The sequence below is a fragment of the Bombus flavifrons genome, chromosome 11, assembly GCF_040668555.2.
Source record: "Bombus flavifrons isolate JBK064 chromosome 11, iyBomFlav1_principal, whole genome shotgun sequence".
In the NCBI taxonomy this organism is placed as follows: Eukaryota; Metazoa; Arthropoda; class Insecta; order Hymenoptera; family Apidae; genus Bombus; species Bombus flavifrons.
In genome coordinates this window covers 10,337,028-10,354,549 of record NC_138452.1, presented here as the reverse complement: position 1 = coordinate 10,354,549, position 17,522 = coordinate 10,337,028, and the positions used below count along the sequence as shown (strand labels likewise).

Sequence of the window (17,522 nt, the reverse complement as noted above, 5' to 3'; positions counted from 1 at the left end):
CTTCTTCTCTCTATCGTCCGACCAACCCTTCTTCTTCCACCCATTCTTCCTTGCTTCTTTCCACCCTCGCCGGCCAAAGGGTTGAGACTGGTCGAGCTGTAAATTACCAAGAGGGCATTTTGATTAAATTTTTTATTGTAGCAGCCCGGTTACAACCGGAGGGCCCTGATGCCGACGGTCGGCTGATTTAACCCTGTCCGCGCGACTCCGGTGCTTTTATTTTCCATTCGCGTACTTGAATCTCTGATTAGAAGTAATAATTCGACGCTGGCGAGCGTGGTTCGCGAAAATGAAAAGCAACGGGAGAAGAGCGTTGTGTCAGAGTGTGTTCGCGTTCTTTCAATTCGGTATTTTCTCTTTGGTCCCTATTTTCTTTTATTTTTGTTACATCTTATTTTATATTTTGTTACAAGTTATCGTAGATTCTAAAGAAATGGCATTGGATCGAGAAATTAGACAGGGTAGAAAAGTTGGTAATTTTACATACTTGCGTGACAGAATACGATCGGGAATGGTTTTGGATAATTCTTGTACGCTCTCGACCGATTCTACTCACGATTCTGTTAAGGATCAAACGAATTGTCAAGACTGTCGAAGAAACGATATATTTCCGACACTTTGGGGTAGTAGGATAGAATTATGAGGACGTGCCTGGCCTCACATATTTTATATATTGTTCCCAATAATTCCGACTGCGTGCTGTAATATTTATCGTGCCCTGTTCGGTCTCGTATGTGTTATCAAAGCGTTAAAGTAGAACAAACACCGGAATATCTGTTATCCTGTAAATAAAAATATAATCCTAATAAATATCAATTACTTTATACCATACTCCTCGTCATATCTTAATATGCGTCTAAGAGAGTCAAATTTCTTTATTCGCCTCCAAGAAATTATTGCAAACGGACGAGCTACGAGCTTCCAGCAAAATTACGAATCTTTTCCCAGAAACGTTAATCTTTGAAAAAATTGAGAGAGAAGCAATCACGCTTGATAAAAATTAAGTTAACTATTCAAACTTCCTGATTACGTATAGACGTTTCCAATTAATTTCGAGTTAAAAGATTCATTTTCTGTCCTCGTTGGGTCGTCGACCACGATCCTCTATTCAATCTTTGTCACGAGAAATTACAATTGAGAGGATGAAAATCGTTCGTGTTGAACTTGTCTCGTCCGCGATCAGGTCCAGCCGTTGATAACAGAAATTCCATCGCACATCCCTCGGTCGTTTACTAAATGTCCATCGAGGGATGGCCGCGGGGGTGAATCGGCTCAACAAGTGTTACGTCAGAACGAGCTTGCGTCTACGGTTCGGTCGATTCGCGGGGGTGTCGACGTGCTCTCTCGTTCCACGTCTCATAATCGGAGGCGGTACCTCGCAGGTTTTGTTGCTTCGACCCGTGCGATGCATTTGTTTTCGTTCGAGCACGACTTACATAAAATATTACCAGAAACTGAGTCGATCGAACGCGCTTTCACTAAAATTTTTAGTAGCTCGTTATAAAGAATAGAAAAAAGAGAAAAAGAAAACAACGGAAGAAAATTCGTGTCAACAAGTCGAGACAAGGCAGAGAACGAGCACTCCATATGGTCAAACAATATGGAAGATAATTTGATAATGAATACAATAATGGCGCAAAATGGTATCCGCTGATAGATCATTACCGTTGGAATGCAATAAAATACCGTACGCGCCGAGTGAAAGGGCGAATTTCCGTAAGAAGTTTCACCTCGTTTATGCGTGGAAGTTTTTGTCAACTTTATTTTATTTATTGCTCCTTATATAAAACAGACTTCGTATACTATTATACAGTATCGATAATCCGAACCATAAAAAACAATTAACGTTATTATCTTTTACGTTTACTCGTTATGCCCTAATTAACGTGTAGTTAGAGTTTATGATTCTCTACGAACTTTAAAAGAGCTATAGTTAAACTAGTTACTGCTTGCAAACTTTCCGAAGCGAGTAATAAAATGCGTAAAAACGAACGTTACTTAGATAAAATGATTTTTACAGTCCTTTTTACATGATTTTTACACAGCAGCACGAACATTCAAATTTGAAACAAATTTTTTCAAACGAATGACAAGAATCTCATAAGGATTTATACGTATACGTTTGATGATTCTGAATTCGTCGAAATACGTATCCGCTATAACTATAGCCTGAATCCTGTCCCAAAAACGCAGGAAACTGTACGACAGGAACTCTCCGTGGGGAAGCTATCGAAGCAGAGTCTTCGTCGAGAGGATGATCCACGGTAGTGGTAGATTTGCGTTGGAATCGTCGATGGTACCGTCCGGGTGCAAGGTTCGTCGGTGGACGGCGGAGGACGCGGTATCGACTTTGGTGGTGGTGATGGTGGTGGTAGTGGCACAGCTGGCGTGGAGAGAGCGGGGCCGGAACGGAGTCGGGAGGGAGAGAACGCGGGTCGCGGTTAGGTAGGGGAGGGTTGGGCAGCGACACGGTGTTGGGGGAGAGGATGGAGGCGGTAGGTGTCACGTGGGCGCGAGTAGGCCCCGCCTCCGCGAAGTAGCTCGAGGTACGGCGCGTCATTCATGGCCGAGCTAAAGGCTGCGCCACTCTCCGGGTCCGTCCAGCTGCAGCGGCTCGCGAGAGGAACCTACGGGAACACCTGTCTCCCCCGCGTAACCGTGAACATCCGGCGAGGACCGCGTCGCCGACGACGACGACGCCGATCGGCACCAGGGAGACTACCGCGCTGTCACCGCGACCGCCAAGTGCTACTACGCGCTTCAACGTCCGCATCCTCCTCGATAGTGGATCGCGAGAGTGTCCGGTGAGCCGTGTTCCGGAGCCGGTGGCAGGCTCGCGGATAGGCCGCCGGCTCGCGTCGTGCATGGGACCGATCATGTGTCGACAGTGTGTCAAGTGATTGCTATTATTCGTCGGGGGTTTGTTTTCTCGTTCTTGGTGGAGGTATATGTACGTAAAGGGGGAAGCTTGTTGCTAGTAGAGTAGAAGAGATATAGAGAGGTTTCGCGTGGAAAAAAGACACGGAAGTGTCCGTTGTTTTGATCGGTGGGTGTGTGGTTTTTTTTCGTACGAGGTAACATTATTGTTGGGTGTGATTCACGGTGTTTCAACGGACGGACAAGATTGACGTTCGTGGTGGAGGGCTGGCTAATGCACCGCGGCGGCGGTGTCGCCGGAAGCGGTGCTGGTGGAGCCGCCGGTATCGCCGGAGGATCTGCCGGAAGTGGCGCGTTACCCTCGACGAGTCACCGCGGCCTCGAACTGGAACATCCGTCGGCGATGCCCGGTGCCCCGGGTTTTCATTGGGGGGCGATGCTCGCCGGCCACCATGCGGCTGCCGCGGCGAGCATGATGCAGCCACCCCTGTCCGCGGCCGGTGAGTACACCCCCGCACCGGCACACCATGGCCCTACGCATCCTGCCATGCCTATGGACCTTCACGTTCACCAGGGATTCCCTTACTACAGGTTAGTCCATCGACTGATTCGTGTTCTATATCGATTCTACTTGGGGGTTGCTGTTTTGCCTTTAAACCTTTCGTTAGGATTCGCCGAAAGCTATGGTAGCCAGGTACCGTGTTGGTTATCATGGTAGTTAAACTCTTCCTAGGATATATATATATATATATAGCTTATCATTTTATTTTATCACAAAGGTTTTGTTTCAGAGAGTATCTAAGATAACGATGCTTTAGTTGTTGTTTAGGATCCATTGAGAATAGCACTAGCTTTTTCGAATAACGTGGTTTAAAGTTTCTTAGGATACAGGTACATGTATCTTATTTAGCATGATTGAGCATGAGGTTGATGATTGATGCATTGACAATTTTCCAATAGAAGTTCTAGGATAATAGGATAGGAATATCTAGGATAAAGATTCCCTGATTTTTGTTCCTTGGAATACATAATAAAAATTTGCTGTAGCCACGGCTATTATTTTAAATATCGTACAGATGCCTTGGAAATTATACGTGTCAAGATACAAATATTTGAATACCAATTGGTATCGAGTTATTCGTTTTAATGTACAATATTTTGCTTTCGATCCGATTACAAATTGTTCAGCGTTCGGTTAGTTCTCTAGTCCGATTTGAATCTTTAACGTATATACTTTAAGTAAATCTGTATGGTTGGTTCCTTCTTTTCTTGCCGATATTATTGCCTTTACGATCGAGTTGCTCTTTCCATATCAGATTCGATGCACCGTCGAGCGTATAGGTAGGCAATGTCAGCCTTCGAAATTTACCTTGTAAATATTTCTCTGCTAAACGAATACTCTCGTGTTTACCCATTTCGAGCAAACACCTTGCTTAAATACTCTCTTTACCTTAGTTCCTATTAGACAATCAAGTTCGTTGACGTTTCTCTCATACCAGTCTTCAGCCTTCCACTTCGTGATTCTCTTGATCCTCTTCAACCAAAAACAAATAGTTTATTCGAAATTCGAAATTAGAGTTATATAATGTATGAGATTATCTTTAATCCGGCTAATATTTGCCCACTTTTTCCTAAATTTCCTTCCACACATAGATACTCTTCCAAAGTTCTGGAACTTAACTAAAATCACTTTCAAACATGACGAATTCTGTTATCAGTACCGTAAACGCACTGGTAGAACACACATGGTTACACGGTAGACGACACGAAAAATCCGAAGATCCGCGAACGATGCCGCAACTATCGATGATCACTGGTTGTAAATCGCGCAAAAATATCGGCATTCCTCGCGAATAATTAGACGCGTTTGTTACCCCCTTCACGTGCGCGCAATAAATAATTCCCGAAGATCGGCAAACGTTACAGAACTGAATAATTTATGAGACAGGATATAATAATTAAATGACCAATAGCTGGTTATGTAGTTCGATGTGTAACCATGCTTCTATCTATTTTCCTCTTTTTCCCTCTTCATCCCCTATTCGCTTTTGCTCTTGGTAGCGGTATAACGCCACATAAACCGCATAAAGTAACTTTTCATATGGTTGGAGCGTGATTACGCGAAATAATATGTCGCTTGTTCATGCGTAAATTACGGGGGACATGCGAGCTAACTTTCTGTCTAAGGGTTTTATTTCGCGAATACACTGTACACATCTCGTTGTTCGTATCTAGCCGAGCATGCTCGACACGTACAGGGTTTTAATGTAATTTGGCACGCGGTGGACGAACGTGGCCTGCACGAACGAACTTGCTACCAGAAATGACTGAAACGTCGACAATCCATCGAACCTTCTATTATTTATTTCTTCTTCGTTCTTGACTTGTTTTTTTTTTTTCTTTTTTGGTGTATCGAGTTTAAAGCTGGCTAGAGAACGATTAGGCATATGGTTCGCAATTATCGCGCGAGAGAAGTTGCTCGTTGACGATACTTTGACTGATCAACTGTTCCGACGATCTCTGCGAAGTGTCTGCTACCGAAAAATATCTTGTGAGTTCTTTACACTTCTTCAGTCTGGTTGCAAGTTTCTATATAATCTTGATTGCCGCGTTTCGTTACAGCGCTCGTAAAATTTCTAACTGTTAGATATCCGTAAGAAGTAAGTGAACCACGTTATATACAGAAACGTTTTCCTTGCCGAAAAACAGGCTCGGAGCGGTAATTTACACGTAACTCGCGCGGTAGCGTTCTCGACACGTGGTGACAAGATATTTCAAGGAAGTAGAAACGTCGGTTTCATCGGTGAGACGTGCGTGAAGTTTTGAAATTTTCGGGATCGGCGAGAGGCGGGTTGTGGAAGTGCTGTAACTGGTTCGCTGATAACGCAACGCTCACAGCGAAAACCAGTTCGCCGTTGCACACGCGTGTCTCTCGTATAATATTTATAAAGTCGATTTCTTTTCCTCGACATGTAACCGGGCCGTGTGCGCGCGTTAATAAACTTCAGCCACGGACAAGTTTATCTCGTGCTGAGCGATTCTATCGGCTCGAGCGTTTATCCTGACTCGCGCGGTGTACGTACACGCGTGAAGATTCAATTAGTTATGACAACTCTGGATTCGAACGTGAATTCGAACCGTGGACGTGCGTGGAAATAAGAAACTAAGTTAGAGATTCTCTCGTGTTTTTTTCTGATCGAGTCTTTGATGTCAATGTGTTTCGTTTAACCCTTTAACCCTTTCCTCTACGCTATACTCGCAGATGAAAGAGTCTTTGGTATAGAGGTCGAAACTGTTTCTGCCAATACGGAGAAGATACGCGCATGAATATTTAAGTAGTTTGTGAGCGATGATTGCGAATAAGTCATTTGTATCTATATTTGGACTGAACAGTTTCTTTTCCAACTGCAACATTTATTTACTTAACATAACGAAAGAAGATATACAAACATAGATTAAGCTTTATTTCATTGCTAATAAATTATTGTTACATTCCTCTCGACAAAGAAGAACACTCGCGTTACATATCTGATGATCTGATGCAATAACTTTGCTGCAGTAGAATCTACTTATTCATAGTCAGACAGAAAGAAGCAATTCAGACGCACAATAAATCACTACTTTCCAAAAGCAGAGAAATATTCGTACGTTACTATACGATCTAGTGCAGCTTCTTCTAATTTCTTTTCCAATAATAATATCTACTTATTTACAGTAAATCAAAAACGGGATATCCAAACGTAAAATTCTAACAGAACCTCGTTCGCTGCTTCTTCAACGGCATAAACTTCCTGATTAATGTCCCTCAGGAAAACATCGAGAAAAACCAACTCTAATAATTACCACACGGCAACAATTTCAAGAATCACTCCAGCAAAAACGTTGACCCCGACAGCGAAACAATGTCTAGCATTGAAACGCGGGTTTCAATTTTCCCGTCCTTAATGCACAGTTGCAGCGGCGCCACTTTGGTGTTCGTTATCAATTTCCTAAATTGCTCTAGGAGCGAAGCACGCGAACGATATCGGGCTTTGCCGATTCTCATCCCACCGATGGCAATTACATTTTTCCCTTGCGAACGTGCGCCCGCGCACACACATTTACGGCGACCGAACGTCGCGTAACGTACAATATTATTTCACGTGAGACGCGTGTTCCGTAATTTACGCGGCTCGATATACGATTCCGTGTAATTGACAAGACGATCGATGGATCCGATACAGAGATCTAATCGAGATAGCCGCTTCGATACGACTTTTTTGTGTCCTCCTCCTCCTCCTCCTTCTTCTTCTTCTTCTGGTTCTCCACCCGGTTTCTGCTCCCTTCAGGGTTTCGAGGAAGCCTTTCGAAAAGCTGCCACGGTTGTTCTTTGTTAATCGTCGCGATGGCATGGATGTGGTCGCGCGCGCGCGCGCGAGCACACACTCGTTCATCGGTTCCACTCGTGTACTATAATTATTCACACTCCATAATGCAGTACACGGCGATACGTAATCTCGGCCAGGGTCTGAAAAGGAAGTGTACGAACCATTCGTGTAATTATACACTCGCCGTAGTTTAATCTTCTAGCAAATTGTATTAAGATTTTTTACGAATTTTCGCACGTTGTGTCGTAAATCTATTCGCCGGCCGAATAGGATACGTGTACGGTAAATGGGCATCGCCCATTTTCGATAGGCTTCGATTAATCGTTTCTATGTATCATTCCCCTTCTCGTGTTTTCATTCCCGTTTTTCTCCTTCGTCGTTGTCGATTGATTCTTTTCGAACGAAGGGAGCTGTCGCTTGTGTAATTTGCGATTGTCGCGACAATTTCGGAGTTGGATGATATCGTGTACATAGTTACAGTCGGAGAATGTAGTAGGCGTGATATAGTAAACAGATTTACAGAGACGTGACAAACTATGAATTATATGAAATTTCTGTGAAGTAAGCAATTTGCTTTCATTAGGAGATTTAAGTTCATCTCTTTAAAAATCGAAATAAATTTGCGCGCGAACAATGAAAATTTCTATGGAAAGTTGCAATCTATTTATAGATTGTGAAATTTAGGTTAGTCTTTTTACGGATTTTAATGTATGCTTGTTCATTAGACAAACACGCGGTTAATTGCAGCCTCTCAACAACAAAGACCGATATTAATTTCTGATTGACATTCTCTAAGATATACAGTGCAGCTCGTAATTTGTTAGTTCAAAAAATATATTTCGCCATTCAATTATAGGATAGCTAACTAGTATTTGTACACGTTTGCCTTTTCCATCGTCTTATCTCGCCATCGAATCTCTCTAATATGCACTTAATATACCATATCCACGTCGAGCTTGGAAAAATCTTAAATCGAATAACTTTGAAAATAGCCGACCTCCAGAATTATTTTTGAAACGTTGCAAGAGAATTCGCTTGATTGGTTAAACTGCATGTCATGTTTAAGTTTCGAATATAAATCTAAATTTTTAAGTGAAATGAAATTCAAATCGTATAATTTTATAGAATTCCTTTCGAAACATTTCGTCGATTAACTTTTCCTACAGTTTTCTCGGATTAACCCCACCTTTCCTTTGATCTTATTTGACCTCGTTCTAATTCACTCGCAAAATTACATACTGAAATAATTCCGAAGCTATTCATCTTTCACATTAAATTCTCTTAAACCACAACACATTTTTGCAGCCAGAAAAATATTGACTCGCGAGATTAATTCCCGTTTTAATCATTCCTTAATCCTATCCTACTTATGTTTTGACGACATCATGAAAAACTATTCCCGATTTGTCTCCGTTCAGCCAGATTCCCCCGGCCGATTAATTAGCATCGGCGTGATAAGCTGACAGAGCCGGCTGTGACAGCGTTAGCGAGAACAGCGATCGAACGCAAGAAGCGGCACGCAAGAAACTTATTATAATCCGTGGCTCGTCCAGGTTATTAGCATTCCGCTATCAATTATCCGGCAGCCCAGGCGCTCGAAATAACGAGCGTTGCTCCGTTCTCTTCCATTCTCTGCCCATCATGCGTCTCCTTTCTTTTCATCGCCGGAATAATCGTGCTGTTTAATCGCTCGAAACGCTTCGCTGATATTAATCGATTACAAAATTTATTTCACCTTTTATCATTCCACTGAAACGTTATTGTGAAGAACAGCTGTACCTTTAGACGAAGAGGAGTTTGCATTATGGCGATGAGCGTGAACGAACATCGCGCAAATTACATCTTTTTGAGAAATAACACAACCGTGAATCATGAATCCTAGATGTTTAAATCTCAATCCCTAAAACTCATCTATTTCACCTGATTCGAGGTAAAGCGTTCCCAGAGGAGAACTCGGACAACATTTGCCTTTCTCGTTGTGTGCTCCGCAGCGATGTTTGACGGATAGATTGAAGTGGTGCTCGAAGTATAATGTCACAGAAGTTGTCCGGTGAAAAGAACTCCGTCTTCGACGTACGAGAACGAGAGTACGCGGACGACGTGTTGACCTAGCGGTGCGTCGAGCACCACTTGTTGCCGTGTCGTGCCTCGGGTACTTCTGTCAGTATACTCGAAGCTGCCGCTACTCAAGACGGCCTCGAACCTCTATTGACAGATGCAATCGTCCGGTATTTGCATTAGATTAAACAGTTCCGATAATCGTTGCTGCTCGTGCTCGTCCTAATTGGATTTATCGTGTCCCGTTGTGTACGTGCGCGTACCGATGTTTCACGCACAGCTGGACCAACGATCGCTGTATCGCCGTATTTGTTAATAATAAAAGCTTTATCAAACTGAGATCAATCGTTCGAGAATTGCGAAAAATATTCAACTTTTTCGATTCATCGCGTTTAGGAAATACCCTGAAGATATGGAATTGAAGGAATAGCTTCAAAACCTTGGTGTATTTGAAATTTTGAAACGTCTGAATATCTAGAAGTTTGAGAAGCGTGGTATTTAAATTTCTGGTTGCCTGAGACTTGGAAAGTTTGAAATATTTAAATATTTGAACGTTTGAATGTACGCATTCAAATCTTTGAGTATTTGATTCTTCGAATGTTTAAATATTTGAAAATTTCAATATTTGAATTTTTCGAGATTAAAATGCAGGCCTAAAATGTTATTTGAGTAGCTTAATTTGGTAAAGAGATTACGGGGCACTTGTAGTGCGATATGAAGTTGTATTTTAACTGAAGATGAACACGATCAGTGGAATTAGTAACTAGACTGACAGACGGTACTTTAGGCAGACACCTCGTTTAGACCTCGGGTTATTTAACACGTTGCAAGTGAGAAATAGTGCGATTAAGTATCAGAAGGAGTATTATTATACTCCATTCGAGATCGTTAATCATCGTTTTACTTGTGCTGCTGGTAAGATGTAAGTAGGTCAACATATGATGAAGTTCGTTAAAGCTAATTGTAATATCCTAATGTACAGCCCTTTAACACGCTGTTATAATCTGAGGGGATCTAGCTCCGACACGTATTTGTAGAAATTAAAAAAAAAAAAACATATATATATATAGACATAATCTGCAAACGGTATTAAAATATATTTGGAAAATTGTCTAAATCCCTTCAATTTTATTGCCAATGTATTAAAAGCTATATTGTTGCTACGTTACTCGTTGAAACGAATTTTCCTTAAAAACAGGTTTTAAATTTTTCTAACGTTTAAGATAATATTTAAACAGCCCAGAGCGGAATACTTATATTTATTTTAAAATTACACAGTTCTATGAAACTTATACGTGTCTTTACTCGAAAATTATTGACATTAAGCATACTCACCTGTTTTCTACGTTCATCGAAGGTTTAAGAGTACCTCTAAAGTTACACACGTCTGACACCTCATTGTCGTAGAAACGTGTAGAGCTACTGACCGACTTGACAGGTTACTTTCCACTGAAAACTCGAGTAGACCGGGTTTCTTTGATCTTATCGATAATGATGTTACTCAGAAGCGTGGCCGGATGTCGAAATGTGCCGCGACTGTAATGTAAGCCGACCATTTTAAATAAATTCGATTAAGCAACGAGAAAAACGACCGTGACTCGTGCTTCGCGTTACATTTTCGTAATTGATATAACAAGTAATTGAAAAAAATGTTTTTCTAGGAAAATAATTACGCGTAATAATTGGTTATATGAAATTAAATTCAGAAGAGCACATTTGCGATGTAGAGTCGCTACTTCTCACTTAAATTTAATAATAAACAGAATGTTATAAAAGAAACATCGACAGGTGAATATTTTGTAAATCAATTTTAGTAGATTAAAATTGTGATAGCCTTAATGGATCACTGTAGAAATTTCGTTGTCGATATAACTGGCAGAGATAGGTAAAAACCGCGTCTAATAATATACTTAATTAGCGCATTGTGATTCAGCGAAATCGGACGTAGTTGATTTCGCGAAATTTGTCGAAAAGCTACGTGAGCGAGAACCGGTTACACACGTGCCGACAGTGGCAAAATGATAAATACGAAGGATTTAATCAGTATTATAAATCATACGTGTGCACGCGCGATATTGAATCCGCAATAAGAGGGAATGACCGCAAAACCATCGTCGCTTTGTTCGAACGAAAATTAATCGCTTTGCTCGCCATTTGCAAGTATAATAATCTCGAATGTAACACTATAAATAATGATAACTAAGAGACCGAGAATGTCAATAAACTAATAGCCTTCAACATTCCGTTGTGTACATGATTTTTTTCTATAAAAAAAGAAATAAATAATTTACAAATGCTACATGTACTACCAAAACAAATGTAAAAGGAGTATAGCTATTAATTCCGTTGGTCAGACTATAAACATTCAATTAAAATTATTTTGCGCATCGTCGAGTAAATAACGAAATCACGATCATACCATATGTTTAATCTTGATCCGCTTGAAATTAAGATACGAAATGTAAATTGTAATCTGACGCACATAATACCGGTGTCGATCGCGCACCAGCATTGTCAGTCGAGTCTGGCCGACTTAAATTGCAGGCCTTCGATGTGTATATACGGATCTGCTGACAGTTCGTCTGGAGATTGACGGACAAACCAGAGATGGCTGCGTTTAATATCTCCGCGATGCATCATCGAGCTTTAAGCTCTCTCGTGACGGAACAAAATTGACGACAACGTGCTGCTAATTAATTAAGCGACGACGCGTTCGTTTTACGATCTTCGATCAAGCTTCTGCTACATCTCTTTCATTATTATTTTGTAACGGTATCTAGAATTCTGTTAATAAAGCACATTGACCGAATCTGAAATTAAATGCTATCTCGTTGATGTTACTGAATCTATCGCTATCGCTATCGAGTTGATGAATTTGGCTTTTGACTGGGTCATATAAAACGAGTGAACCCTAAGTTTCGACGAGTATTGCAGTCGTTCTTCACGGTAGTCGAATTCGATCGCGAGGCAGCCAGTTGAGAGAAACTGGTGCACGATGATCAGTCGTACGACGACACGCGTGTCGGCTGCACATGGACAGTGTGCACGCGGGAGACACGGTCGCACAGGCATTGAGAGCGTTATTGAATGATGGCTCGTCCAACTGCTAATGGGGCCGGACGCTCGCGCGACACATCGCAGAGAAAGAGAAGAAGAATCTGTCTCTTCGAATGGGACGGAAAAGAACGTACGAACCGAACGTACGTCGCGAGAGAGGAAGGAAGAAGGGGCGAGGAAAAAAGGGTTGTCTCCTAAGAAGAGTGCGCGCGCGCGCGCGCTCTTGTTGCTGTTGCACCGATGCACAACCGATGGATGCATTCTTCCGTCGTTCCCCGAACCATTCGATGGCAGAGGAGAACCGAAGAACCGAGAGACTGCAGTCTGGCCTCGCCTGGACCCGACTTCTCCTCGCTTCTCTCTTTCCCTCCCGCGTGTCCAACGATAGCTCGCGAGACTTCGAAGGCGTAGCCAGGCTGGCTGCTGACCAACCGATAAATAAAATAACTCGATTCCGTTTTTATCCAGTCGATGCTGCTTCGTGCCTCTTTTACTCTTTCGAGTACGCAATTTCTGTTTCGAGGTTCTAAACTTTAGAACACGTGAATTTGGCGAATGGCCTACTTTGGTATAACACCCTCCTTATTGGAAGAAAGTCTTTTTATCTTTGCCAGTTATATTTGTCGAAAGGTCGCTTGCGATGTTTTTATGGCTATATAGGATTCTATAAAATATTCCCATTCTTCACCACCTTTTTGCCATCTTCTTCGCTCCTGAACTTTTCTCCTTCGTACCCTTTTCTAATCTTTCTTCCAATATTTTCCTTTTTCCACTTTGTATCCTCAGCCGAAGTCGCAGTCGCTAGTACACCCTGGTAGCTGGTTCCCCTCGGTCCCTTGAACGGGTCGTAGTACCATGGGCAGCCCGGTAGTTGGAAGCGCGAACTTTTTTCTCAGCTATCGGCCCGGTGGATCGCGCTGCGATGCTGGACTGCAATCAGAATTGATTATAGCCTGCCGAAACTGCGCCGCGGTCCGGCGCGTTCATATTATACAACTCGCCCGCGGCCCAGCCGCGTCTCTCGCTCGCTCGCACGCCGTCTCCCCCTCGAGTCAAGATCATTCGAGGAGGGCCGCTGGCTTCTTCCCTCCCGTCGTCCCTCCTTCGATATGCACGCTGTCCCGTGCCCGACGTCACTGACCCACTCGTGCCGTGCCTCCCGAGGGATTCTCTCGTCCTTTGTCGGACCGGCCGGCTACCCCTGCGCTTCCTTTTTCCCGAATTTTGAAACCATGTCGCTCCATACAGTCCTGAAAACGGCGCTTTGCGAGGAAAATGCTGATAAAGACTGTGTGTCTGGAAGTTAAGTGATGATTTTGGAGAAGAAGTTTAATCCAACGAGTGTATGAAAAAGTACTAAACTTTAATATCGCAATTAAAATCAACATAGATACTTTGTAACCATTTGCGAAGGATGAGAATTCGAATATTTTCTCGTTGAGTGATAATTTTGCTACGGAAAGAATATACGTAGAAACGTGTAGCTAGTTGGTTTGTAATTTTGCAGTGGTGACTTTGTGCGATGTTGACTTATGTCCCTAATGTTGCAATGTACGCCAGAGCGTAATAGTTGGATCGCAATTTGCGATAGTTTTGTGCAAAAATACGCACGTTATTGCGACTGGCAACTTTTATAATATATAAAACTATATTTTATACGAAAGCCATAAAGTGTCAGCTCTGCAAGCTTCTTGCAAAGTTTCGTTTACTCGGTATCCAATCAGACAAATATCTGGGCAATCTTCAGGATGGTACGGAGGCAAGTAATATTCTGCAGCATCGGAAACGTTAATTAATAGGTCGTACATCAGTGAAACCGAAGGGTGTGTACCGCAGAAGTGATTTAATATCCGCTTTAATTAGTTTGAAAAACGCCCATTGAGAAAAAGAGAGCCCTACGCCTTGCACGCTACTTTGCTACGTTTTATTTCGATGCACTTGGCTATCAAGGCCGCGTGCGGTTTAAAGTTCACCGTTCAACCTGTTGTTTCAAGAACGGATATTCCTACGAACAATTCTACTTTAATCACCACAAATTTCTCATAAAATATTCGATTTGTTAATTCATTTGTTAATCTTCGCACTTTCGTGCAATCAGAAAAATATTTTTCGATAGTTGTAACTTAGCTATGAACATCGTCTTTCTCTAAATATTGCTAGACGTCATTCTTCGTTTTATTTCAAAGGAAAGATCTCCCATTTGGTTCTTCATCGATTCGAGGCAATCGTTCCACCCCTGAAACGTTCCTGAAAGAACTTCCAAGAAACTGGATTGTTTGAATCGAGCCTACTGGTATTCCACGGCTGTTTATACGTAACGCGGACAAGAAAGCGGACATGTAACTGCATAGACTTTTTTTTTAATGGCAACTAAATTCTCGGTAGAATTCCAACGGTGTTCAGTGGCGATCGTTGCCGCGGCGCCCGATATTTCTCATAAATCGGGAACTATATCTTGGACGAAGTCAAGGTCCGACGACGTGGAATGCAGTAAAGCGCCGCGTATTTCGCAAACGACCGGGTATTAAGTTTGAGCCACAAAGTACCATATTTGTCATTATTTTCTGGAAAGCGGTAAAAGTGGCCGTGTGCTTGTTCGCAGAACAAGTGCGTATTTTAATGGCTCAGTGTCTCTGCTCTTGGAATACTATTTAAGGTTTATCGAGTCGTCGTTTTTGTAATCTGCGTTAAACGTTGTCGAGCACATTTGACGTACGTCACTGGACAGTTTTTACAGTAATATTAAAATCGCATCTTAATTTCAAAATTTATCTGTTTTCGCAAATTATAACCTGTCGATATTGTGGCGTAGTAGACGCTTATCATTTCGCTTTTCTACGGTAAACATCGCGATGACAACATCACCCTGATCGTAGAATTCCGCGGTTTTTTCCTACTTTTTATAGCGTAGAAGAACATCGAATGATATGTATCAACTGAGTAATGAAACCTATCGAAGCGTAAAATGTGAGTTTTTATGAAACTTTCGCGCTGTGCTTCGCGGCGCGGTGTTTGGACCAATACCTTTTTCTGATCACATTACGTCAACCTTATTACAGCTTATGCAACGATAGAAAATCGTAGCTCGATATCGCGGTGCGTAGCTGGTCGTTAGTAGAAAGTTATATCCATTTACGTGATATGAGAATAGCTTCGAGAATCACGAGTCATAGCCATGAACATTTTGTACGGTTAAGAACGGTGATTTCCGTGATACAATCGATGCTCGTCTGCTTCTTTCAACGATATCAGACGCGACTTCTATATTTATCTATTAGACAGAATACGATCATCTTATCTTGCGTGTCTTATTTTAACAAATATTTCGTTCGATGACTTTTCCAGTCCATAAAATTTCATCTTTGCCGAGACGATAGCCTTGACAAGATTTGATTCTTCTAGTAATTCAAAAATCTTAGTTCTTATGTCCAAACAATATATTCGAGATAATATGTTTGAGATATACTTCGTATGTATCTACAATTGTCTCGTCTTCGATATTTACAGATAATTTGGAGTAAAATTTTATCAGCACCGTCGATGTAATTTTCGCGTTTGTCCGCCTATAAATCGCGCGCGGGCTTTAAGACTCGTTTAATTCTTACACCCTGTTGAAAGTTAATAGGAAGCGACGAAGAAAGCGTGTAAGTGGCCAATGGGTGTTGCCAGACGTAGCTGGGCACGCTGCTAAAGGGTGGGGAAGGGCGTAAGAAAAAATGTTCCTACAACCCCTCGACAGTTCTCGCTGACTCCCTAAGTCTTCGAAGCGTAACTTAGCATACTTTATTTGATTTTTTGTATTGGATAATAGTCTCAGGTAATAGGGTGGCTGCGAACCAAGCCGGAGAAATGGCAGGGTTGTCGAGCGAATTTTCACGCTCTCCCACTACTGTTGCATTAACAAATTTACATTTTTTAAATGGAAGGGTCGCGCTCTCTCGGGGTGATAACTTGCGGCCCATTTGTTCCTAGGAGAAATGAAACCGCCGGCGACGTTGCATCTTAATAAAGAATGTAACGCGACTTTGCTTGCTAAATTGCAAGACTTACAACGTGCTTTTTCATTCGAGATCTGGATGAAAAATAATCGTGGCCTTGAATGTCAGGATAGTTTCATTATTTTCCAATACTTCGTTTTTAATCCTCATTAACTACTCAGAAAGTATCTCATCTGTTAAGTATATACTTAGCGTAACAAGCTCGCAACGAATTTACTCGCAACTAGCAACACGACCGCGATCCATCTTCTTAATAATTGCACGAGAAATTGTAGCAAAATTTTTTCTTCAAACAATAACAAGCTCGCAACATAATCACGATCCTTGTATCTAATAATCACCCTGAAAAAATTGTAACAAGAAGCTAAGTCTTTGGTAACAAGTTGCTGATCCTTAAGAAGGAAACAGGTGATTCCGTTCGAAGTCCGACGAATGACAATTTGCTTCGCGATCCGTTTTCTTTGCTTACCTTCAAGGAGGCAGCAACAAACGAGATCTCGTTTCGTCTGGATGGTTCTCTTCATAATTTGTCCGGCGTGCCTCGTCCGGCTCCTTAATGTCCGCGCATTATCCCGCTATCATATTAACCCTTTCGTTTAAGGTACATATTGGGCTACCATGTGTCCATTAGCATTACATGAAACCGTGACGATAAGATCACGAGACCTATTCTATGCGGACAGCGATACGTTTATACGGACTATCGACGTCCAGTTACACCGGCCTCCAAACACGGCCTCATTACCTAATGATTGACTGACTGACTGCTAGCGAGCCGAAGTTAATCGACCTGGAAATGTCGGGAGACCGCGTTAAAAAGTTAAATCATACGGTACATTCATCGTAATTATTCGCAATTCAAGTGGATATCACCAGGATTACCTGTACGTAGACAGAGTGACCGGTGAATTTCATTGTGCTTCTTCCGCCTCTTTATCTTCTTTCTTTTCTACTTTTATTCGACAGGTAATTTCTGAATACAGGATACGCATTATCATGGTTGTTAGAGTTTATGAATAAATCGCTCCTGGGACAAAGAAGTTCTTTTCTCAGCCTCCCAATTCTACGCGCATTCTCTTGTTGTGATCTTCTTTATTCTCTGAAAAAGTCTTCGAATTACCACGGTTAACTTTATATACTCTTAATAGTATTGTTTATACAAATT

The 17,522-nt window shown here is 41.9% G+C and overlaps 1 protein-coding gene and 1 long non-coding RNA gene across 5 annotated transcripts in view; one reads left to right on the top strand and one right to left on the bottom strand.

Annotated features, from left to right (window-relative positions):
* Positions 1 to 2,541: 2,541 nt before the first annotated feature.
* Positions 2,542 to 17,522, top strand: part of LOC138184882 (protein trachealess) — a 138,582-nt gene continuing 123,601 nt past the window's right edge. For 3 of the 4 annotated variants that reach the window (XM_069123288.1, XM_069123287.1, XM_069123286.1), the window contains exon 1: positions 2,542 to 3,468. In XM_069123288.1, the coding sequence (XP_068979389.1) occupies positions 3,152 to 3,468 (317 nt within the window). In that variant the 5' untranslated portion in view covers positions 2,542 to 3,151. The remainder of the gene's footprint in view (positions 3,469 to 17,522) is intronic. The other variant, XM_069123290.1, reaches the window with a different exon arrangement.
* Positions 12,850 to 17,438, bottom strand: LOC138185224 (uncharacterized). Its single transcript, XR_011174553.1, has 3 exons — positions 17,240 to 17,438; positions 16,827 to 17,147; positions 12,850 to 13,609 (listed from the first exon to the last, which is right to left on the bottom strand). It is a non-coding gene; the product is annotated as an uncharacterized LOC138185224 (long non-coding RNA).